The sequence below is a fragment of the Diplotaxodon limnothrissa genome, linkage group LG11 (genome assembly GCF_057381915.1).
Source record: "Diplotaxodon limnothrissa isolate DT_005_m linkage group LG11, D_limnothrissa_male_GT1.1, whole genome shotgun sequence".
NCBI lineage: Eukaryota > Metazoa > Chordata > Actinopteri > Cichliformes > Cichlidae > Diplotaxodon > Diplotaxodon limnothrissa.
The window spans coordinates 10644952-10670228 of NC_140606.1; the positions used below are offsets into that span (position 1 = coordinate 10644952).

The window sequence follows — 25277 nt, forward strand, 5'->3', positions numbered from 1 at the left end:
TCTAATTTAATCCTTATGTTTCTTTTTTTAAATCTATAGTATTCAAGTGTGTCTGATTACAGTTTTTTAAATGGAACTGACCTTTACAGCTGGAGTGAATTGTAGTGAAATGCTAAAGGCAACATGCTCTAAAATTAACACTGTCCCACCATCTACCTATATGATGGCATCTCTAATAGGGTCCTCCCAAGTATTCAGTGGGGATCGATAACGAGAAATCAGTCATGCTGCTGCAATAGGAATCAAACAGTTCACGCTAAAAGAAAAGTATGGACTCCAGGAGAAAAAACTTAGAAGAAATAAAAGGCCAGCTGAAGCCTTAAAAGAAATCAGATGAAATGAGAAGTAAGACTTCTAAGTTCTGGTCCATACTTCATTCAGAATATGATTATGGATAGGGGTCTGCACTGTTTAAGAGGACTCGCCGTTCATGCAGCAATGCAGGAAAGAGCATTCAAGACAAGTCGAAACAGACAGCAGGGGGCTCATGGGAAAAACAAATTGTACCAAGTAATCTCTAGCCCACCAAAATGCCACATACTGCAAAATATGAATTCAAATGTAGAGTAAGATTCACCATAAAAACTAGCAACAATAAGTAAAACACCTAAATATATACTACTGAGTCTGATGTACAGTGTGTCCAATACAGCCAACTAACAAGTAAGCAGTTTACTGAAACATGCTGGCTTTAACAACATTAATGTAGACACACACATAAACCTGAACGATTCATATGTTTGATCTGGAAAACACGCAGTGCACCCTTTCCTCTGCATGCTCTGTTACACACACCAACAATATTACCGACACATAGGATATGATGCTTAGATCTCGCTTAAGCAAAACAACACAACAGTGAAATAAATATCTAAGGTTTAACACAGGAATATTAACCCTCAGGCTATCTAAATCAATAATGACCATAAAACAGAAACCACAGAAAAGACAGAGTGATATTAAAGCAGGCAGCTTGTAGCAAAGAGAAGCCTTCCAGGCTTCGCTCTGTTTGGAGTTATTATTTGGGAGGTACAATTTGCTTATTCGTTAAATCTGGTATCTGTAATGGGGGAAATGCAGTTTTGGCTTTGGCTTTCCAAAGAGGATGGTGAACTCAGTATCTTTTCACTGCAACATGAAACCACACAGCCATCAGCTCAGATCTGCTAATTAGCATCACTTCAACTCGCACATGGGGGAGCCCTTCTGTGTATGCGTGCAGGGTTAGAGTTATCGAGGCTTGGGTTCACGTCACACTGAAGCAGGAGAAAAAAGAAAAAACAGAGATCTTTGTCCTAGAAAGATTGACAGAGACACCGACCAGCATTGCCATAGACACAATACTAAACTACTGTTTCAATTAGGTCAATCACTGAAGTCAGTCCAAAGACATCAGGCAATGCAAGAGCGTCTCTTAAAATAAGCTCCGATTAGTCGAGCATGCACTACTTGGGGATAATGATGTGTATGGGTTACAATGAGCTATAAGAACTCTAATCATAAGAATGATACCAAGAAATCAAATCAAGGAAAATGACACAATGCACTGCACTAAGAGGGAAACTCAAAGCTGCCATTTCCCCAGGAATGCATTTTCCAAAGTATGGAAACAGAAAAAAAGGCCAGTCAACAGTCAATGAGCAAAAAAAACCAAACAGAGTTTGTGCCCTTCACACAGGGCCCATTACCTGGACCCTAGGGGCAAAAGGCGGTGTTCTTCTACTAAGGCTTTGGCTCTGGATAAGCATAAATTAAACAGCAAAAGAAAAAAAAGAAAGAAAAGAAAATGCAATAAACCAAAACCACAAAACACAACAACTCACAATACACCCAAAACACAACAACAGAAATTTGTCATTTAGATGAAAGAATTAAGCCAGCAGGTTTTGTATTTTTTAAATTTCTGCTTTCTCAAAGATTACTCATCCCTGAGCTGCTCTGCCCTGTTCTGCATAGGTCCTCGGAGAAAATTATCAGCGGCTCACAATTAGATCTTTTTGTCTTTTAGACCTTTTTCTCCTCCGCCTCAAAGCTTGCGTCACAGTGACGTTAAACACGATTGTTATCCACAGACGATGCTTGATACAGACAGCTCCTTACTGTGTAGAATTACTCATCAAGGTCTTGCAAGGTTTATCCAGTGAGCTGAACTGTTTTAGTGATTAGTCCACTGCGAACTTCAAGGTCGGCCCTCTCATGAAAATCCAGAACTTTAAGCAGCGAGTGGATGAAAAGGCTGCGCTATACAGTGTAGGATATGTTTTAGTGGTGACCAAATACTCTATGAGGCTCTCATAAATATTGAAAGAGCAGGAAAAGCACATTCTTGAATCCTAAATTTAAGATTTGATTTATCTCATTTTAATGCAGCCTTTTTACCAAATTTACCCCAGGAGGGTTTTTATACTGGATAATGAACAACACACAACGTAATCTGATCTACAGTCCTGTGCTGGCTTGGTGATGGGCCAGCTGAACAGGCTGAGTGAGTTTGCTGAGTCTGACAACGTTTAACAAGGGTTTGAATTAAGATTTAAACTAAAAAAAAAGAAAATAATTGGTTGCATAATGAATCTGCAATGGGAAAATTATACTTACTAGCTCATCTATGATCTCAAAAGCAATTAAATCCTCTCTAACAATCCAATCCTCTTCCCGGCTTTTACATGTAGCCCATATGTGGAGCTGAGCTCACTTACTGAGAGCTGTCCTGACAGGTACTGGGGGGCGTCCCTCAGCATGCTGGGACTCATAGGAGAAGTGACAGAGATGGAAGGACGGTCCATCTTCTGAGACTCGAAAGAACTCGAACCTGGCAGGGCACAGACGACACAGTCAGATAATCCACCCATCTGTTTGCTGTTTGTAGTTTTTGCGCCGCACAGGGAGAAAACTGGAGATTGTAGCAAGAACATACAAAGAAAGGTAACGCAAAAAGAGCACAAAAATCTTGCCATGTGGGGGAAGATAAAAAGGCAGGGTGACAAACGCAATCTGCGCCAAACAGACATTTCCTTCACTTGGTGTTTCTGGGATGATTAATAGGATCAAACGGCACACTGTCAAACCCACGGAAAAAATGTTGACAGAACTCACTTGATTCCAGTTGTGAGTGTGTGCTGTCTGGTATCCTTGGAATATCTCTGAAAAAAAAGCAAAAAAGAAAGTGAAAGAGTGTGAGAAGCAGGAGAGAAGGAGGGGGATGGAGCGGATCAATTTAAGCTAATACCAAATGCACTGCGCTTTAATGACCGTAAGCACCACATTAGTCTTCATTCACCCAACGGCCCCCTCAATGGCACAAAGCAGGTCAGACCTAGGAATCGACAAAGCAAAGGTGCCTCTGTCTTTCAAAAGCAATCGGAGTGTAGAGGATAAACAATGTGACGGGCTTTCAAGTTTTTTGCCGGCCGGCATTCTTTGGTGCCTTATGAGGCCAGAAATGGCAGAGCCGGAGCCAGAGGGAGGGAGGAACAGATGCTGAATAAACAGCTCGGCACAGCTCCTTCGCAAACACATTCTGAGCTATGTTCCCTTCAGATTCAGTCTCCACATTCCAAAAATATGAAGCTATTCTGAGTCACAGAGGCAGCTATGTGGCACAAACCTACAGATCTTGGCACTGTAATAGTTTTACAGCGAAATCAAATCAAATAGGTAAGAGATGTTGGTACAATCTAAAGTGTGATTCTTTGAAATACTGACTAATGCTAAAGTCCAGATTTATGCATGGTTTGCACCAACGTGAGAGTGAAGCAGGGACAAGTCTTTTATTGTTGTAGCTGGTATTTTGCATTTAGGAGTTTAGGAAGACAAAATACTGAAAGTATTTAAATGAAACTATATGAGTCACTAAGATTAGAGTAACAACATATCCTACAGAGTCCTGTAAATTCTGCATTGGTCAAAGCGGGAGAATGAATGCTCATACAAGTAGGTTTGTTTATACACTTAATATAGATTTAATATAACCTAAACTTTATGCTTTACATTTCACACAGATTTTCCCATAATAATAACTGCAGAGAGTACTGCAAAGTCTGTTTGTGCGTCCTCAGCCACACATACAGAGCTCTCCAACATCACTCCAAATATTTTTCATATCACGTCTGTTTCATAAAATACTGAAATGTCTGTCAAAATCCATCTATAAATGTGAATTGTGTGTCTCAGAGCTGTCTGTGTGTCCCATTCTATCCTTTGTTTTTAAAGAAATACTTGAAGCATGCATTTCCACACACAGCACAACAGGAGCAGAAGTTATACTCTGCTTCTCATCTGACTGGCTGTTAGACACAGATTCCAGGTATATGCAGTGGAGGTATGTGTAATAAAGCAGCCCCTCTCTAGATGAATCCCACTCTTGATCTGAGATGTCAGGATTCATCTAGAGCAGGGACGTCAAACTCATTTTACATCGTGAGCCACATACAGCCCAGTTTGAGCTTAAGCGGGCCAGACCAGTAAAAACTCCCCTTCTGTCAGCGTGAAGAAGTTTAGCCACACATGGAAATGTTTAGACATCTTAATAGAAGAAAAAAGAACTTCAACAGTAAATCTTCATTTTTCCACATGATAAAGAAATGTTGCTGAAGGAAATTGATTTTTTTTTAACTTTGGACCCACTATAAAACACAGAAACTTGTACTGGAGATAGGGAAAGGTTCAGGATATTTTTTGTTTATTTATTACTTGGTACCTTTTGGTGTAGTGTGAATGACCATGACCATTGAAGCACAGAATCTATTCCTTCCTTCACGTTTACCAAGGCCATCCAGTGGGCTGGAAGGGAGTCTTTGGCCCCCAGGCCATATGTTTGACACCCCTGAACCAGATAATTGCTTCTCCCATCACTGAGACCTCACCCTGTTCTGAGTACCGGTATGTATCAAAAAAAGAGTTTTTTTCTTATAGTGCCTCTCCTTGGTCTGAATTATCGTCCTGCACCATATTTAGTTTTATCATTAAACACACAATTCCTTTTCTGGGGGTCACAAACTATCCCAGCATATAGTGGGAAAAAGGTCGATGCCCTTGACAGATCCTAGTCCTGGCTTCGCTTAATTAAAAATTACATTTTCAAATCACAATTTTAACACATCTAGTGAACTCGTCTGCTTCAGTATGCTTATTGTGTTGTATGGAAAAGTAACACAATTGCAGCGCAAATTCTCACCCATGCCTAACACCTTGGTTAGTGTGAGCGAGAGCATCCTGTTGCTTATTAACACCAAAATCATCAAAGTTGTGTTGTGAAGAACAATGTGTGTCTGCATGTGTGACACTGGTTGCGAGATCTTACCCTATAGGCCGCGAGACCACCAGCTCCACCTGCGGCTCCGGCTTGGATTCTAGTATGATATTGTAAACTTCTTTAAATGTGGCTCCTTGTAAAAGCTTCCCGTTCCACTCCAGCACCTGATCTCCTGCAAAAACACCAGAGATGCTCAGCATCACGTGGAAGATCTTAATCCTTTCTGCTCACACTGTCGTCACAGCTGAATTTTGCCAGTTTAATTTCTTCATAAATGTGTGCATGTGTTTTTCAATACCTGGTCTTAGGTGTCCAACAGTGTCTGCTAGACTTCCTTTCCTCACTTTAGTGATGAAAGCACAAAGTCTACCAGATTCTGTCATCTTGCCTCCCACCACCTGTAGAAACAGAGAGGTGACTGCGCTGGTACTAAAATGCATTTGTGAAACAAAAGTCGAGCTATGTCATAATAACTGTAGATTTAATGCAGCGCATTAGCATGCAAGCCCTGCAGCTCATAGAAAAACATGGACTTATTTTCTCAAAGCATTCTGTTGATGTTATGGCTTCAGTTTTTGCCTGTGAGGTTTGAAACCACAAGAAATACACTGGAAGGGAGAAGGTCAGTGTTAAAAGTCTAAATCTTTTCAGAAACTGTCCAGGACTGTGCTTTGTTCCCCGTGGAAAAACTCCGGTGCTGTACCGTGGTTCTGTAACAGTGCAAGGCCGTGGGCTAGAGCTGTACTGTACAGTCCTGAGCTGCTGTACTCCACTCTCCTCGGCTTACACTGGCATCATACAAATAAAAATCCCCTCTTAATGGCAGCTGAATGCCAACATACAAAGGAGCTTAGGGAAGTCTGCTAAATGAAATGGCTTTATGTAACAGGCAGGAGATAGAGAGAGGGAGGCTTGCAGATGAAGAGAGCATAAGAGAGAGAAAGAGATGGGCAGTGAGGGCGAGGCTGGCAACCTGACTGATGGACTGACTGGCTGGATTGTGGAGCTGGGTGGCTGCTGCTGAGCGGACAGAAATGCACAGAAGCACTGAGCAGACACAAACATGCCATTTCAGGAGGCTCATTTAATCAGTAATGATTTTTTTCCCCATCTTGCCGCTCTCGCTTCTTTCTCCAGCGGCTGCTGCCATGCTCCTGTGGACATTCGGCCGCTCTCTTATTTTTTTAAGGGTACGCACCACCGACAGAATTACACAACAGTGAAGGATAAAACAAAACTACTATCTATATAAAAATAAGTATATGCTTTTTGAATAGATGGAGACACTGAAAGGGAAACTGACTTAGCAATCAATAAAGAATTTGATCAATAAGAAGCAGGCAGCACTAAAACTATGAGAAAAAGACACACAGAGAGCAAAGAATGTAAATTTACATTAGAACGTGATGGTACTGTATAATGCACAAACAGGGAATAACTGCAGGGACAATACTGGGAGGTTCTGCTCCGACTTGTTTCCTCCGAGCAGCTGAATTCTGTTCACTGAAGTAGCTCAGTATGAATGAGTTCAGAAGATTAGAGAGCCCAGTATCAAACAACACTTATTAATATTCATCAGGAATATAATGGCTATTAATAGTGACTCGTACTACTGTATGATGTAACAACAGAAAGCTGTGAAGAAACCTTAAAAAAAAGGCACAAAATTTTTAACCTTCCACCTAAATGCCACATCTAACACTGATCCTTTTGACTGAACCCTACTGGGTAAAATGTTAAAGTCACTGTGCTAAATATGCATATTTTAACAGGATATTCTAATGGCAGTTCAACATGAGTGTGTGCAGTGCAAATGACGCCCACACAGGCTGCAAGCTCACCTTCAGACCGAGCAGAGCACCTGAGTCTCGAGGCACACTTCCATCTTTCATGCGCTTGTTGAGCAAAATGCGCCCTATTAGGCGATCCCCATCTTTGGACGGCTGCCACGTCACTGGGTGCTACAAGGTCAGAGCAACAACACACCTTTTGTTTAACAAGTCATCCATTTTAGTTCGATCACTTCAGACCAAAGCAGACAACAAAACAGTGAAAGGAGGGCGTGAAGGGAGCACTTTATTTGTTCACTTGGGGGAAGAATGTTCACACAAACTTGGATAGCTCAGTAATTTAAACTCCAGGTGATGCAGTTTTATCTGTTAGGCCAAAAGCGTTCAAAGGAAAATCTGAAATTTCTCCAAGTAACACACAGCTCATTTACTGTCTCACAGAGTTTGTGTGAACCTGCTGGTGTGAGGGTGGAGTTAAGCTTCATGCAGCGCCCCATGCAGAGTAAAGCAAGCAGCCTCAACACTCCTCCTAAAACCAGCTCTTCAAACGGGAGCAGGAAGACCAGAGTGTGACTCTGGTGCTTTGCTACACACAAACACACGGCCACCATCAAGTGGAGTAGTGAGGGGAAAAGCAGATAGTGAAAAAAAAAAGAGGGAGGGGGGTAGACGTGATACAGATGAAGTAGATCCTAGGGTGCCACATTAGAGATCAAAAAGGATGAAAAACAGACAGCACAGAATAAAGCTATGAGACACAGGGTGATATCACAGATGCAGCAGTGGAAGGGAAAAAAGAAAAACAAATGTTTTTTTGGTGCAAAACTAATCCAATCTTCCCTGTTTGTGTGTGTGTTTGTGTCTTTTTTTTCTATAGAAGTGAGTGGAAAATTGGGCAGAGGGGACAGGATCTGTCTGGACTGGGTGCTGTGGGGTAGGGCAGCAGAGTGAGAGGGGACAGGCCCGAGTAAGGGTGTTCCTACTACACTAAACAGGACCGCTGCAGAGCAAGAACACAACATACGGAGGAAAAAAAACGAGCATGCAACTAGGAGAGACCCACATTCCTGAGTGCCATGACAAACAGAGAGGTTGTGTGTCAATGCCCAAGTCTTTTACAGCTACTGTAAAGAGGTGTAGTTTCTATTTGGGGAGCAATACAGCAAGTACAAGTAGCAAGCAAAGAGGGTGTCCCCAAATGACTTTTATTTTTAAGGCAACACCGAGGTGGAGCCAAAAGTAACCGAACCAAAAACAATAAATCAATTTTTTTAAAAATCGCAAGAGAAATCAATTTATACAACGTTAAATAAAATCCATAAAACAGACATCTCACCTATTTACACTTGGTGACAGAGAGCAAACAAAGACTGGATGGGTAAGGTCATAAATAATAATCATAACAAAAAAAAAAGAAAAAAAAAGCAGGCTAGATTGTCTCAGTACCTTCTCACTATGGCTATGCTCCTCGTTTAGCGTAGTGCTACTGCACGTATCAACTCCCGAGTCTTTAACCTGCGGTTCACACCATGCCAAGTCCTCTTCAAATGAGTGTCCCCCAAAGCGCACCATTTTCTTTTGCCTCTCAGATAAGGTGTGTGTCGCCTCGGACATAAATGCCTGCTCAATAGTTTTTCTTTTTCCCCTTTGACTGTCCCCTACAGGTGTGGGATAAAAAACAGAAAGAAAAAACAGAAAAAACAACATGCAAAGGTGTAAATAAAACAAAGGAAACATGAAATGACAAAAAGACTCCGGGAGGACAGGGGACGGGGGAGAGAAGAGAGAGAGACAGAAAGAGAGGGAAGGAGAGAGAGAGTGAGAGAGAGAGGTGGGCTTAAGGGGGCGGGTGGTAGGGAGGGAGGGTCAACGCAGGGCTCCACATGTCTCACCAAAGACAGTGGGGAAGCCTCACTGCTATGCCATGACGCATGGTCCCACCAATGGCCATCCAAATCTCCTGTAAGGTGGGAGGGAGGGCATATACACACGAGAGAGGACATCGAGAGGGACAAGTGAGGACGCCACAAAGTACAGACATTAACGCGCGCACACACCCACACAGAGAACTCGAAATAAGACATCCAGTCATTCACATTCCAACACACACACACACACACGCAAACACACGAGTGCTCACATGCTCCCATAATTCAGCAAGAGAGATAACCGCTCCTAAAATCCCTGCAGAGAAGGAAAAGACGCAGATGGATTGAGTTTAGCACTGCACAGTTAAGAAAACTAAACAAGACGCAAGCCATGGCTGAAGTCAAAAGCACAATCTGAAGCTTCAAATCCTTTAAAGGTATTACATGTGTTCCAACAGCACATTAGGAACCTCTGATAAACAGACAAATAGACAAGGAGTGGGCGGGGCAAGGATAAACGGCCCATTTGAAATAAATAAATATGTTTAGTATGATTATAAAGAGAAAAGAGCCTCATTAAGATAACATATAGGCCACAGAGCGAAGTTTTGTTTTCTTTACAATACTTTGGCTAATAGGTAGTTCTGCATGATTCACAGTTCAAAATAATCCGGCTTTGTCCCCTCAGTTCATGAAACATATCACACAAGAATTTTTAGTTCCCATCCTCCTCCCTTTTAGTCAGCCTTCCTCAGATTAGCTGCCCCTCCTGAGCAGGTGAAGAAATAGACCTTTCTTCATTTCTTCAGATATAGTTAAGGCAAACTTTGCTTTCAATCAAAACACGTTCCACGTTACATTCCTCTGATTTTTTTCAGACCGCAATCTTCAGAAACATTCGGGCCAGATTCTGTTTTGTTGAAACAAAGTCAGCACACTGCTATCTTATTCTAAAGAAGCTGCATCTATAGTAGGGAGCAGGGCAGACCTCTAATGTGTTTAACTGGGGATTCAGATTGCAATGCCACACAACCTTAACTGACCTCGATCTAAAGTGCACCGGGGAGAGCTTTTAAAGATGAGGCTCTGATTACAACTTCTGCCGTAGCATCGACGGATACATGGCCTTGAGAAAGCCAGGCAAGTGGCTACGATCGCAGGATGAAGGATTCTGGGGCATTTCTCTACTCTTGTCGTGCCTTCAGGACAATAATCAGTTATAAAGGGAAGACTTCTAATAAGACAAATGTGAACCGATCAAAACTATCCATCTATCTCCAGAAGCAACTTTGTGATTCTGCAGGGTTTGTCCTGTTCTCCAGTGTGGATGTACAGAGCAGTGAGATGAGCACTTTCAATTTGATTAAGAAGCTTAACATTTAAAGCTAATTAAAAAGAGCAAAAAATATTGAATCCAAAGGTAGTGCTGAGATTCTCAGGGGAGAGCAGTGTGGAGGTGAAGACAGGCACAAGTTAAGAGTCAAATCCTGCTCTTCTCTGTCCAGGACTTCAGTCAGTAAGATCATTTTAGCATCCCATTACAATGCATAATTCATTTAAATGATATTCAGCTATGATGCCAATTCATTTTACAAAGGGGAAATAAAGTTGCTCTTATTAAAACATTTACCGAAGAATGGGCCATTTAAATAATACAGACACACAACGTGTTCTTGGCAGCAAACATGCTGTTGTAGACTTGTGTGTTTGCACAGATGTACAAAGTCAATAGCGGACCTCAGGGCTGCAGTCACAAGTGAGGTCATCTGAAAACACTCGACTTGTTTACCCATGGGCCACATACATCACATTCGCCACACTTCACTTCCCCTGCACAGAGCTGTAGAACCTAATGGATCTATAGAGGACAGGCTTCCTTCAAGTATTATCTGGCTCAGGATTCAATCTCAGGGAAATCAGGGAACGCTGATGGAAAGGCATAAAAATAGACTGCATATGCTGCTAGATGTGGAGGCTGAGGAGGTGGTGGGAGGCTGGACTGGACAGGGGTAAAGAGAAAGAATTTTCAGCACAGGACAAAAAAGAACCTGCATGGAAGACGTTGTTTGCAGGGTCACTGTGAATACACATAGCCAGAAATGTCTTAAATAATCCCTCATTGCACTGGGGTAATATGGGGTTCAGTACTTTCTTAACAGATATGTACAGAATTATTTGGAGATTTTGAAATTTAATATTCCGATGGATCGGAAATAAAAAAGGTTTTCCCATTAAGACACACAAAGGATAAACAGCCTTCCATAACATTTGCTATCTCCAGTTGTTTATGCACTCATACAGGCTCTGCCTGACTCTGCTCGGATCAGCTGGCTGTTGTGTTTCCAAACATAGGTGGCCAACTGGAAAGTTGCAGAGTGCGCTCTGGTACTTATAACATCACTGAAGGTGTTTCTCCCTTTTTTTTTTACTTTTTAAATTTTCATTTATTGGCATAAACGCCAATGCCACTTAGCAAATAACTACTATCGGCCGATAATACTGGCTCACTGATAAATCTCTCAGGCTCTAACCTTTAAAAGAAAATCTGCTTCTCGTAAAGAGACATGCCTGCAGAACTGTGGCTCTTAAACAGAAGGTCTGTTTCTGGCTTCAAATTAATTTTTAACTTCCTAGCTTTCTTTTTCAATATTTTTCAATATTAAAACACAATGTATCTTATGTCCTGTCTTATCCATATTTTATCTTGGTTGCAAATCAAGTTTCAAATAACAAAGTCAGTGTAGTGTCAGTATGTATAAGTAATCAATATTAGCCAAAATCTCAAGTGTCAAACTGCTGTAAACACTGATTTTTTTTTTTTTTTGTACTCTTGGTTCTATATGATATCAGTGGGAGAAGACTTTTTATTTATTATTCTTTTTGTGAATCAGAAGAAAATTCACTTAAAGGTGAAGGAACTTAAATGATTTGTTTCAGAAAGAGCACAATCTAGTCCAGTATATGACAAATAAGGATTAGTTTGGACTGTGAATCATACAAAGCTACACTGGAAGAGTCCAAGAAGAAATGATGAGAAGAAATAAGATCATAATATTCCCCCTTTAATATAGTAAAAAGAAAAAGATCTTCAATAACATTTTCCAACTTGCAATTTTGTTGTGACCAAGCTGCAAGGTCAGTTTAGGCCAAACAACACCCTTTGTATTACTATCCATCCATCATTCTAAAGAAGCACTGGAACTACTTAGTGTATGTAGTAATGTGCTGTGATAAACTATTATGGATGTCCCCAGATAGGCTTTGGCCTCCGTGGCCCTCTCGCCAACAGCTGACAATAGTAATTACCTCCTTTGCCTTTCAGCTGCTCTTCTGTCAGCAGCGTAACACCAGAGCACACTTTGCTCTCCAATGAGAGTGTAGTGTGTTTGATGTGGAGCTATAGACTGAATGAATATAGACACTATGTGGCTCATCTCAAGCTTCCATCATTTACAGTTCAACCTCCACCTATGTGTGTTCTTCTTCCTGTGGCACGCCTCCATCTTCAGGCCCCTCCCCAGCCCACTCTTAATGTTTTAGAAAAAGAATTTGAGTGAGCACCGAGACACACCCAGCCTTCTCTCCTTACTTTCCCTGAAGCTTTATTAACAGCGGCATGCCACAAATGGGCACCATTCCCCCTTTAAGGCACTGTCTGATTTTTCAGCAAGCAGGAAACTCATCACGGCCATAAATTGTGAGTATCAGCAGTCTGCGCCCGGCCCTGCCGTTTCGCTCCGACTCCGAGGCCCCGCAAAGTGCTGATTCAGGTCGAAGGCAGCGCGCAGGCAGTGGCGGAGTTCACCACCAGCAGGCTCTCCATCACTTTGACGGCTCAATAAAAACCAGCGTAAACTATTAATTGGATCATTAATTATTGATGCTGTTTTTACTACAATTCAAGAGGTGAGAGCAGAAAAGAGGCAGGTCGAAACAATGTCTATGTTTAAACATAGCCACCATGCTACAAAGGTGAAACAGTATCATGTTAAGCTACTGGTAAGCTCAAAATATTAATCAGTATCTATTCTAATAAACTAACCCTAAACTAACCCTCTTTAATATGCCCAAAAACAATGCCTTTCAGGTAGAGAAAGGATGGATTAATAAGACAATCTTTCTCAGATCTAGCATGAGGCCAAACACTACAAACCCAGTAGGGTTACCGAGCTGCAAAACCTGATCCCAAAAGCCATTAATGAGGATGTAACTTAGGTTGTCACTACACAATGTCCACCTGTCTGCTGCAGTTAGCCAGCCATCCTCTCCTTTTCTGTGTGCTGGGCACTATTATGAGACTGCATGTCAGGGGAATCAATAAAGAGGAAAACACAGGGAGAGGACCATCGCAATAAATCAGTCTCCTACGTTCACAGACACAAGCCAGGCCCATTACAGCTGGCACACCCTTTCTCTTCCAGTCTAACTCGTCCCCTTCAACCCCCAGCCCCCCTCATCCTCCTTCTTTACAGATTCCTCCTCTCCCCCTTCTAGGTACCAGAAACTGGAGAGTGTGGGATGCTCGCTACTTAGCCTGCTGTTACACACCCATCTCGTTGTCCAGTCAAGCTGAATGCACAAACCCCCAAGATGCTGACGGGAACATATGGCAAAAAAAGTTGCTTTCCGCCCTCGTTTGTCTCACGTGCAATCGAAACCACTGCTCTTCGTATTGTTGGCAGATTTCTGATGCTATTTTTTTTTTCACTTTTCACTTTTTTCACTGTGGTAAATAATCAAAGTCCTTCTTTATGCTTCTTTTTTTTTTTTTAAACAAAGCAAGAAGGAATATTTCTTCTCTCGCTCCTTTTTTAGGAGCATTAAAAACACCTGCTTGATCTGACCCAGCTGAAAAATATTTGAGGGTCACATGTGCACATCGGGGGTGGCGTTAGCTTTGAATGCACTTTCTAATTATTGCATAATTAAACTTACTACGCAAACATGTACACACTGTTTTAAAATAAATGGTTCAGTACAATTTGCTGACCCATTTATCAGACTCCCTGCATGCACCGAATCACGGCAGCCTTAGTTATGTCATAGATGAAAATAATTAATGAAACTGCCAATTAAAACTAAATAAAGCTCCACATAATCAGCTGTCTGAGTATGTTCTGTACCTAGCATAGGAAGCTATACTTATCCAGGTCAACAGTTCAACTCTTCCCTATGTTTTTTTCTCCTACGCAGCGTGACCCGCGGAGGAGGCAGGCAGACAGACGCACACAGAAACAACAGAAACTCTGACCCTCTAAACAACCTGCCTTCTCCCTATTTTTGCTCCACGGCTACCTGTAAATCTGGAAACTCCCACATCAATAATGTAGCGCCGGGTGCTCAGCTGCTCGCCTTAGAGTGGAGAACAGTTACATAACAGAGCAGGCCAACCAAATTCCACTGCTCTCCTCTGCATTAAACATTTCATCTACCATTCAGCGACAAAGGCGAGCTGTGCCACTGTACTTTTGTCCTTTCTATAGTCTAACCCCTAACACTCCTCCTCCTCCCTCTTTCCTGGTTTTACATCCCAGGAAAAGTTAAAGAAAAAAGAAAAAAGAAAAAAATCAATTCGCAATTACAACAACTGTCAACCAGGAGGAGCAGGGAGAAGCTGACGACTGCCTCTGATGTTGATTCTATGCAAAGTGGCATTTCTCTCAGTCAGTGTGTGCTTGCTTGGTGGGATGTTGTTTTTTTAATATATATATATACTTGAAGAAATGTGAGATGCAAACATATCAGTCACAGCAGACGGTAAGAAAACCACTTCAGTAAGGGATCCACATTATTATTTTAAAGTTTAAGCAGTCCTTGATTTAAGAAATAAGTAAATAAATAAAAACCAGCAGAGCTATTTTTCTTTTCTTTTTTTGCTAAACTGAACTCCTTCGCAATACCAGCAAGGTATTGTCAATGCTAACAGCGCAGATACAATTTGCTGCAGGAACACATTTCTATATTCTAAAGTCAGCTCCCTTTGTTTTGGTTTACAGCCACAACTCCCAAAACATCTCGCTTTCTCCTCCTGCCTGTCCATTATGTAACACTGTCCATTAAAGAACACTGTCAAACAGCTGTGGCAGGACCTGGCAAATAGTGCCGTAACAGCAGCGAAAGCAGAGAGCCTTAAGATCAGCGGTGCTACGTCAGTTTCCAACTCACAGCCGCACGCACACATAAACCACCCATCCACACTGAAGCATGTCTGGCTGGCCTGTGAGCCCACAGGCCTCCTCCTCGAAGGCACCAAGAGCTGTTAGAGGAGATTCATTAACGACAAACAGAAAACACCGCAGTTCTCCGCACAGAAATAGGGCTCATCATTTTCAGTTTTTATAGGCTTTTATTGCACGTGTGCAATGGCTGGGTTGTTTTCTTGTTTGAAGATGAATGAAATGGCAGTAAAGACAGCCACTTTTAAGATGTTCAACCCCCCCCCCCCCCCCCCCCCCCAAAAAAAAATAATACAAAACCTAAGAGCACTTATTTCTGGTTATGGAGCATTTTAAGAAGAAATTTTCTGCATTTAGATTGTTTAATGTTTTATGAGAATGTTATCTTTATTGAAAAATCTGTATAAACAGAAACATCTTTAAAGATTTTTCAGAGTGAAAATGATGAGCCTTAAAGATAAAAAAATACATTTATAAACAGACACACACACACAGAGCACATGTACACACTGCAGACTGGGGAATCTGAAAGTTATACAATATATACATCTGCATAATCAACATCACTTGAAGACAGCAGCAATGATTGAATTACAGTTCAGTGACTGCTCAATAACAGTAAAGCAGAACGGCTTTAAGACTTCACAATAACAGCACTAATATGTGTGTATTTGTATGCTGTAAAAACCTTTTGATACAGAGAACAAGAAACAGAGAGAGAGCAGACAGTGAGGCTCGTGGTGTGCTGGCTCCTACCTTTTTCACTAACTGACTCACTCTCTATCTCCACATCCTCACAGCTGGTGTACTCCGGCGTGGTGGCCAGCTCCTCCTCCGAGCTGCTCAGTGACACCTGCCTCATCTTCCCTCCCTTTTTGGTTTTGTGGGGTTTGGGGGGTGGCGGGCGCACCGACTCCGACTGGTCTGAGCTAAGAGAGTCGTTCCTCAACATGCTCTCCATTTTCTCCCTCTTGGTCTTGCGGACAGCTGAACTGGGGTCCAAGTGGTGCTGCGGCCTCCTCATCATATCCCCACCTACCCCCAGGTCTCCTCTTCGCAGGTCCCCCGACCGGTCACCCAGAACGGGACTACGGTGTGGCGTTGGGGGGCTGTGGTTTCCTCTGTGGCCTCCGAGGCCAGGACCCATTGGCCCTGGTGAGGACCGGTCAACGGAGTAGGAGCGCTGTCCCACCATAGGCGGCCGGCGCTCAGTGAGAAGCTGACGCGACAGCCGGATGGGGCTGGGCTCATCTTGCTCCGTGTAGGCCAGGGAGACGTCGCTGTGGCGACGTTCGTGCCTTAGCCGGCCCACTTCAGCGTGCATCCTCATCTGCTCCTCGTAGGGCTGCGGCTTAACAGGGTAGCGTGCCAGGTTGGGATCGCTGCGATAGCGTGCCTGGAACTCTTCCTGGCGCTGCCGCTGGAGGTCATACTCACTGGGCGGTCCATCTAGCTCCTGGTCGAGTGGGTATTCCTGTGAGTGCCAGCGACCGGGACCTCGACGGTCCCGATAGCCCATTCGCGCTGCATCCATATCTGAGTACATGTGTGGGCCCCGCGGAGCCCGCCGAGGGTCCCCCTCCCCATAGTCAGACGGTGATCTAGGCATGCCGCCGTCCGTCGGGGCATACTGTGAGTGGTCGCCCCCCTCCCTTTGGTCGTATTTTTGGTTTGGATCCCTGGATGCAGACGGGCTTCGTTTCCTGCAGATCAGAAGGAGAGGAACAAAAGAAATTATTAGCCGGTCAACTGTAGACAAGATTTTCTCTCGTTATAATTATACGATGTCTTTTTGGGCTGAAAGGTGTTTGCATCCTGTAGCTGCACTGCACAGGTCCCAGTCCTTGTGAAAAGGTAATGATAACACACACACACACACACACACACACACACGCACGCACGCACGCACACACACACACACGCACGCACGCACACGCACACACACACGCACACACACACACACACGCACACACACGCACACACACACACACACGCACACACACACACACGCACACACACGCACACACACACACACACACAGAGAAGACTAAACTAAACAGCAGGATGTAGCACCAGTTCTTCCTCTCAGTCCAAGAAGCAAGAGGACACAAAATATACAATTCAAGTCATTTTACAATATGTGTTCTCAACACATGTGCTAAATGTGTGCTGAGAGTAGTGCACTGGTAAATGATTCAGTGATCCACCGGCTGTGTTTTTGTGCACATTACAATGCACATGAAGGGGTTGTAGGCAGACAATAAAAATATCTCTGTGTTCTGGTATTGATAAAAAAAGAACACAATTAAAAGCTGGAAATGTTGAAATGTTAGAAAGTACGCCCTGATTACGATCAGCAGCTTCATATTTCTAAAAATTAGGCGTCAATCGTTTTATTGTTGTCTGGTTGGAAGGAAACCATCCAGGAAGTGGATGAAAAGGATGGAGGGGGCTAACTGTGCATTAATGCATTTATTCTTTTGTTCAGAATCAATTATTCATAAGCCACTTTTCTCCTACATTTCTCCCACTTTTCCTCCAAAGTAATAATGACATTTTGGTGAGGAAAAAGCTCTGTGAAGCATCCCCTTAATTTTGTACGTGACAACTTTCCATAAATTTCAAAAGGACTCATAAATCACCGCTGCCAGCTTTGCTCACCAGCCAAGGTAAGGACTCCTCACATGTGATTGGCTGATTCACTGAAGGAAGGCTGGCCCTTCCCTATTGGATCACAGACTGTTCAGGTTAGTCAAAGCTAAAATGGATGTGCAGTACAAAAGATATAAGCATTGCGGTGAGGGACGTGTGGGCAAAGATGCTTTTTGTGGTCCCCGTGTTTGAATTTCTATGTTGTACACTGAATAATCTCACTAAAGTCAAGTGCTAGCTCTGGGGAGAGACAGCATGATGAACGAGCGTTGCGTACAGTTCATGAACTGCTGTACAGTTAAATATGGGCTCTTAGAGAGGGGCAGAAGCTGAGCAATAGTGCAGCACAAAATGTGCTTCCCAGCAACGCTGGCACATAAAAAGCAAATTTTACTTAATTGCAAAAGGGACAAAATAACAAGAACAGGTCAAAAAGAGCATTTTAACATATTTACATGCAGCATACAAACATGACTGCCCATGAATGCTAATGTTATGCCATTAATGATGCTTAGGCAACAGTTAGCTGTTCATAACGACATTATAAGGTGAGGATGTCAGTGTTGTTTTTGCAGCAAAAAGAATAAATACTCCATGCATCCATTTCAGGGTTGTGTGTGGGTGTGTGTACGTGGCAAGTTTGCAATCTGCCTGTGATTTTTGGTCTTTACACTAGACGTAAAGGAAGCATTATAGCTGGTGAAAGCTGCTGAGACTGAGATGTTCTCCGTTTCTGAGACACAAAAGATGTTAATGCCATCTTTAATAACTGTCTGCATTTTTAAAAAAATCACAAACACTTAAAAACTTAACAAACACAGACTTTTTTACTCTGAGAGCTGGTAGGTTGGTAAGAAAATGATCTGGAGCCACACTAAAACTTAATTGGTACTTCCTTTGCCTCTCCTCTCCACCGAGAATCTTGAAATAGCAGTGTTTGCATTATCTTGCTGACTAACAGCCAAACAGACAAGCATGTACGGTGGTCAGACACGTACATGTACAGAGGTCAAACACACTCAACTTGAGAAAAACAATAAAACACAACAGAAATTAGAAAAAAAAAAAAAACCTCTCAGGGCCACTGTTGCAAAGCAGGCACTGATCACATACCTTCGCCAAATAAGAACGACCTAGAGGAAGAAAAACTGGCCGCTCGAGTCTCTGTGATGCTGCCAGCTCACAGGAGTGACTTCTTTCTGTTTCACATCAAAACAAATACCTTCTATCACCAGTATCATGATTCAAAGATGGAGGAAAAACACACGAGGGTTGGTACATTATTCATGAGCTGTTTTCTGGACACTAACCGAGCTGCACTTCATTCACAAATTCAAAGTGAAGCAGCAGCAGAAATTAGGGGGGAAAGGCGGCGTGACATGGAGCTGAGGAAGGCGGGGGAGTGTGTGTTTGTGAGAAATCTCTCTTTATAGCCACTCTGTAATCACTGAGGTGTGTGTTTGTGACCGCGTGTGTGTTTTTTGAGTCGACTGCTTAAGGAATGCTCTCAGGATTTCTTTGGGGCTTCAGGCCAATGTCCTCTCCGAGACTGTCTTAAAACGCTACACCCAGAAAACACACACACATACTCATAGCAGCTGCACACAGTTCGCACAACATACATTAACAAACAGCTCTTTGACGAGGTCTAACACAACTTGACACAAGCATCACAATCCTCTGCTCCCGTTTAGCCTTGTATGTCCCTCCTTTCCAAACACAGAAATGTCTGTGCTCGCAAGCAAGCCAGTAAGCCCGTTGCACTCTATCAGCGTCCGCATCATGACTCTGCTGCTGCTGCTGTTTGTGCTTAAGCAACCTTCAATATATACACAACAGAGTGGTGACGCAGGGCTATGTTTTGCACTGTGCAATATTCTCTGCTGCTTCGACAGCCTCTCTCTGCATACACCTGAGTGCTGGCATGACACACTCTGCTGATCTTGGATTTGTATTCCATCCTCAGTGACTCAGACAGAGATGAAGAAAGGAGGGGCAAAATGGGAGAAGAGGTATCGACAAGGAATGTGGAATTAGGTGGAGCAAAAGTACGCAGATGCCAAATTACAGTAACCGTGTCCTGCAGTCGGACATTGCATCTGGTATGCGCGCCGCATTAAAGCATCATGTTTGTCAGGCTCGAGCATGAAGAGGCAGGATGTGACACCGTGGGATTATGATGCTTGCCAAGTTGCACAGAAGTCTGGCTGCGGCAATGATTGAGTCACGCACGGCAACGTAAAGGCCTCCTATCACGTCCCCTTATAGCGCAAGATTCATCCGCGTTTGCGTGATGCCAGAGCAGATTGATGAGCAGTGAATCGACCTAACGGGCCAACAACAGGGAGGCACGTGCACTTTGTGCGTGCTATGTTATGGGAATAGAGGCCAGGGCTTCTATACGCTCCTGCTGTGGGAATAACAGCAGCCTTTGTTACTGCTGTTGTCCTATGCTGAGCTAACTATAGAAATCCTCTGCTCTATCGTGGAGCTACAGACAAGGACGGAGATGGCAATAAGATTCGATTCATGCAAGGTGGTGCCGGAGCTTTTCAACTAAAATATAGAAGGTTTCTGACATCCCTTTGATGTCGCGTTATTACTGCTGCCAGGACAGCCTTGTACGCCTGCAGTGCTCTAGAGGTAATTCCAGTTAATCATCTTTTTCAAGTACACTGTCCTTATCAAAAGCAGCATAATGTATCAAATCCAGGGCTCAAAAAAAAATCCCCCCCCAAAAAATCATGGGATTACACTATGGCACCGAAAGATTAAAAAGTGCGACCCACAAAAAGATTAAAAGTGACCTGACATGCTCGTCATGATAAAAACCTTTATGTGATGTTATTTTCTACAAAGCAACACACAAAAAACAACTGGTGAAATTCCCTGATTCACTGCAGGGCGTAATGAGAGGACACTGCCCTATTCTCTCTCTGCAGATCCAGTCAAAAGCATCCACAGACAGAGCTCAGTTCCCAGGCTGTAAATGGACTAAATCGTCTAACTGTGTCACTCCCTGTGTGTGTGTGTGTGTGTGTGTGTGTGTGTGTGTAATTTTCCCTACACCCCTATACTCTGTATGATGGATATAAATCATAAACATTTGATGTGAATTTATGATAAATCTACAACATCATCATCACATTAAGAGGCTAAGCACACACACACACACACACACACACACACACACACACACACACACACACAGCCAGTATGCTGTCCAAATTATACACTATTGTCGACTTAAATAATAAGAGATCATGTCCTCTCATAGCTACTTTAATAAGTGTTTTGTTGTTGTTTTTTTATCAGCAAAGAAAATAAAAAAATGTATTATTGAGGTTATTTCCACAGTATTTCCACTGAGCAAGGATTTTCTTCCCTGGATATAATTGTGCTGAGAATTTACTTCCCTTTTAAAACCGAAGAAATGCCACTGGCACAAAAATCAATAACACAGAGTCAATAAGGAAGCTTTCAGTGAGTGATGAACCCTTCACAGATGTCGCAGGATTCAGCTGCATGCATAGGCACCCAGACACATGTACGCACTGACACACAGGCACTAATGTGCAAAAGAAACTGCAATGATGGAGTTGCTACTATGACAAGTACCCTCACCCAAGAAAAAAGTCAGCCACAAGTCCACTGTTCTACTGTAAAAAAAAAAAGAAAAAGAAAAAGAAAAGAAAAAGTAAAAGGACTGGATTACATCTGCTGTAATAACATAGGGGAAATTTAAATGTTCATACAGTTCCATGGAAAAATGCCTTCACTGCTAAATAACCTTTAAAGCTAAACCGTTTGAAAAAACAAAACAAAAAACATTTTCACACATGCTTTATCCAAACTGCTCATAACAGTCTAAATCCAGAGATATAGCCAGCCTTACTGAAAGTCACTGTTGAATCCTGGGATGTAGCTCAGTTCAAATCTCTGCCTGGCAGCTCCACGCAAACACATTCTGCACACAATCCCAGCGCGCACCCAGTCCGATCCACCCTACTACCGGAGCCTTGTTGTTTCCCAGATTCACTCTCCTCTAATACAAAAACTTGTGGTTTTCTATCTACCCACAGCAGATGATTCAGTCATGGAGCAGTGCTTTTCGGTGTGACACAGCTTCCGTTTGCTCCTGCTTCTGCTGAAGAAACATGTTAAATAAGAAAGCCAAAAGCAATCAAGGTGAAAATGCAACGCTGCCCCCGCGGGAATGGTGCCACCTCTACTTCACGTATAATGGAGAGCAGTCAAATGAGAACACATGAGCGGCGCTGCGCTGCAGAAGCCCTCCTCTCTTAGAACAAATCTGGCCCGCTAATGACAGCAAAACAACCTGGAACTGTCTCGACTGAGTAGAAAAAAAAGAGGGAAAAAAGCAGGGGGAAAAATGAAAATAAGCTGAGTGTGCATGTGCGTTTCGAGTGAGAGCAATCAGAGGAGAGGAGGCAAGAAGAGGAAAAACACCTCTAATGATCCATTTAAAGATGCAGCATCACTCTGCCTTCCAGGACTGACTCAGTTGGTAGCCGTGAATCTGAGACGCAGCAGCATGTCCGATCCTGTCGTACAATTAAACCAGCTGAAACCACCGAAGTAAACCGGACAGTTCAGCTGAATTTCCCAATATCCCAAATGAGGGCGTACCACCCGGATGACCTGCTTTGATTCCTACGGTCTGCTGCATCTAAAGCAACCTGCCACACTGCCGGATGAGCACAGATGACACACGTTTACAGTCCTGCTGCAGAAGCTTCTGGGTGGCTGAAAGTGAGCCGGCTGAAAGTGAGCCGACGGCGATGCCGTCCAACCCAGCGGCCACTCTGTCCTCTGTCTCGGAAAGGATTTACACTCCTGGGCCTGATTACTAGCTAATGTCTATGACCAAGGACAATGAGGAGGCCTCACCTTATCTCATTCAGCCTGCAATTATATGACCAAACTGAACAAATGACATGGCTTATGCATTTTCCTTTTTTTATCCACTGGGCGGATTTTCAGGCATCAAATCAAATCTACACAGAGAGCGAGCGTGAGAGGGGGCAGAGAGGGAGATTTGGACGATAAGTCTACTCTGTGCATGTGTGCAGCTGGGTGTATTAAGACTGACTGTATCTGGGTGTTGCTAAGGTCACTCTTCTGCCATAGTACTTTTTGCATCTGTCTTCTCCATTCAGTTTTCCTCCGTCCTCACCTCCGCCCTCCTGTGCGGTGGGCTCTGAGTTTGGACCAAAGACACGCTACTACATGGTTTTTGTTATAGTTCCGGTGACAGCTGCCTGACGGGAGCAGGGAGTCAGGGAGGGCAGGCGGGAGATGGGTTGCTGACATGGTAAAGGAATAGTGGAAGTGTTTTATAAATCTGCAGTGGTTTTAAATAGAGTGTGCAGCGGATCTGCTTTCTGCCTCTCTGGGAAGTAAGTAGATGGCCTGAGACCATCTGTGATCACACAGTGAGCTCGAGCAGGACTCTGAATGCATTGAATGGACTCGTAAAAACTATACACTGTAAGCATCTTTACATTTCCCTTGTTGAAAATTAGTTTAATTCCACATACTTCAAGAAGACGAAGAAGTCAAAATAGTGCATGTCTGTGTTGGAATAATATCCTCTGTGGTGCTCTTAAGTGGTGCTCCCACTTCAGTCTTCAAGTACACCAAGGAGATTTTGTTCTATATTTTCACTCCAGCTCACCAGCTCTCCATAACACCTCACACTTGATGCTACCACTCTTCAGGTACATCTGCTTCTATTGCTTCAAGATGGCCTGTGAGTGATGTAAAATGATGAAAGCTGGACGGGTAACTAAGAGGAGAGAAAGTACTTGAGAACTGGATTATGAGCTGCCATGGAAATAAAGCCTTAGAAACCCCAAAAGCTTTTCCACCAAATCTATTTTCTTTCCATAATATGTAAAAAGCGATGATTCTTATAGATGAGCCAGTTTTGTTTTGGTGTCTGATCTTCTGTCTGGTAAGTACAATGAGTAAGTAGTGAGGAGATTATAGTTAACTGTGCTCCATAAAGTAGCAGTGATTTACTCACCTCTTTTCACTCTCTGTGTGTTTATACACCCCTCTGCATTTAATCATTACTTATTATTAATCTCTGGCTCTCTTCCACAGTGTGCCTCTTGTCCCGTCTTTCTCCCCTTTGCCCCAACTGGTCGCAGCAGATGGCCGCCCCTCCCTGACCCTGGTTCTGCTGGAGGTTTCTTCCCGTTTAAAGGGAGTTTTTCCCTCCCACTGTTGCCAAGTGCTTGCTAAAAGGGGCCATCTGATTGCTGAGGTTTTCCCTGTATTGTTGTCGGGCCCTTTTTTTACAATAGAAAGTGGCTTGAGGCAACTGTTGTTGTGACTGAATTTCTTAATATTTATTTTCACAAATACACCCCATAAACACTGGGTTTATCAAAAGGAAGCATCCAATTTCAAAAGGCTATGGAGCTTGTGGTGAAATTTATACTACATGGGTAAATATATAGGTTTTACATACAAAACTTACAATGTTCACAGGAGCTCAATGTGTCCCCCTCTGGATGCATGGCTTTTGTCCATATGATAGTCAGGCACGCCCCATACTTTTGCATGTCTGGAGTCACAGCAACCATGTGAAACTCACAAATCCTCTCTTTCTAACGTTGCATGTTTCAAGCTCTTTGATGCACCCTTAAAGTCTTGCAACTAGGATGGGAGGAAGTGTCTTGGAGTTTAAATGTGATTTGACCAAATTTTAAAAAGGTGTAAAATGCATACCGCAGCCATTTCCTGTGTCAAATCAGGCGACTGCAGTGATTCCAAGATATTTATCTGATACATGAGCATTTGTGTTGGTAACTTGGTAAACTGTTTGCCTGAGTGTCTGAGTGTAAAGACTGAATGCTATCCAATTGTAATCTGGCTAACACCCATCCATCCATTAACTTAACTGCTTATCCAGCCAGACTCACAAGGAGGGCTGGAGTCTATCTCATCTGGCATTTGGCGAAAGGCAGGGTACAGTCTGGACATTATGGCAGTCTCTCACTGGGCTAACATGGTAAAACAGGCTCAACTTTTAAATCCACCAAAGTTACCAAACATGCATGTCTTTGAAGGTTACAACACCATGTGATTGCAATCTGGCAAACAGAGGAACATACACAAGAGCATAACACTATTAAATATTAATCCTGCAAATGTTATTTTATAAACCTCTACGCTGATCAACTCGCTATACACTTATAATTTATCAGCTTTTCTGTTTTTAATAAAGGTTAGTAAATAATCAGGCACATGCACAAAGCCTAAAAGCCCAGTTTCATTCACAGAAGCAGACTGCAGCCTCCCCCTCATTTCATCTCCCTGCTCTGTGGAAAGTTTTGTGTGTAGCAGGCAGACAGAGAAGTCGAGCAGCCCCACATCTATCAGCGCAGCTGACAGTGTCTGTACATCGGTGAATGTTTTCACTAATTGGCTCCAACAACATAGACTCCATCCTCCTGTCAGCACATAGACCAAGCGGTGCCTTGTGTGTTCATGCTATGTTTATACA

The 25277-nt window shown here is 43.1% G+C and overlaps 1 protein-coding gene across 4 annotated transcripts in view; it reads right to left on the reverse strand.

The window, feature by feature from the left end:
* rims2a (regulating synaptic membrane exocytosis 2a) overlaps positions 1-25277 on the reverse strand; it is a 163296-nt gene that overhangs the window by 63387 nt on the left and 74632 nt on the right. For 2 of the 4 annotated variants that reach the window (XM_085366164.1, XM_085366167.1), the window contains 8 exons: positions 15845-16791; positions 8491-8702; positions 7096-7215; positions 5553-5652; positions 5303-5426; positions 3097-3143; positions 2700-2812; positions 1689-1736 (listed from right to left, as the gene is read on the reverse strand). In XM_085366164.1, the coding sequence (XP_085222290.1) occupies positions 1689-1736; positions 2700-2812; positions 3097-3143; positions 5303-5426; positions 5553-5652; positions 7096-7215; positions 8491-8702; positions 15845-16791 (1711 nt within the window). Of the gene's footprint in view, positions 1-1688; positions 1737-2699; positions 2813-3096; positions 3144-5302; positions 5427-5552; positions 5653-7095; positions 7216-8490; positions 8703-15844; positions 16801-25277 lie in introns of all 4 variants that reach the window. The other 2 variants (XM_085366165.1, XM_085366166.1) reach the window with 1 other exon arrangement.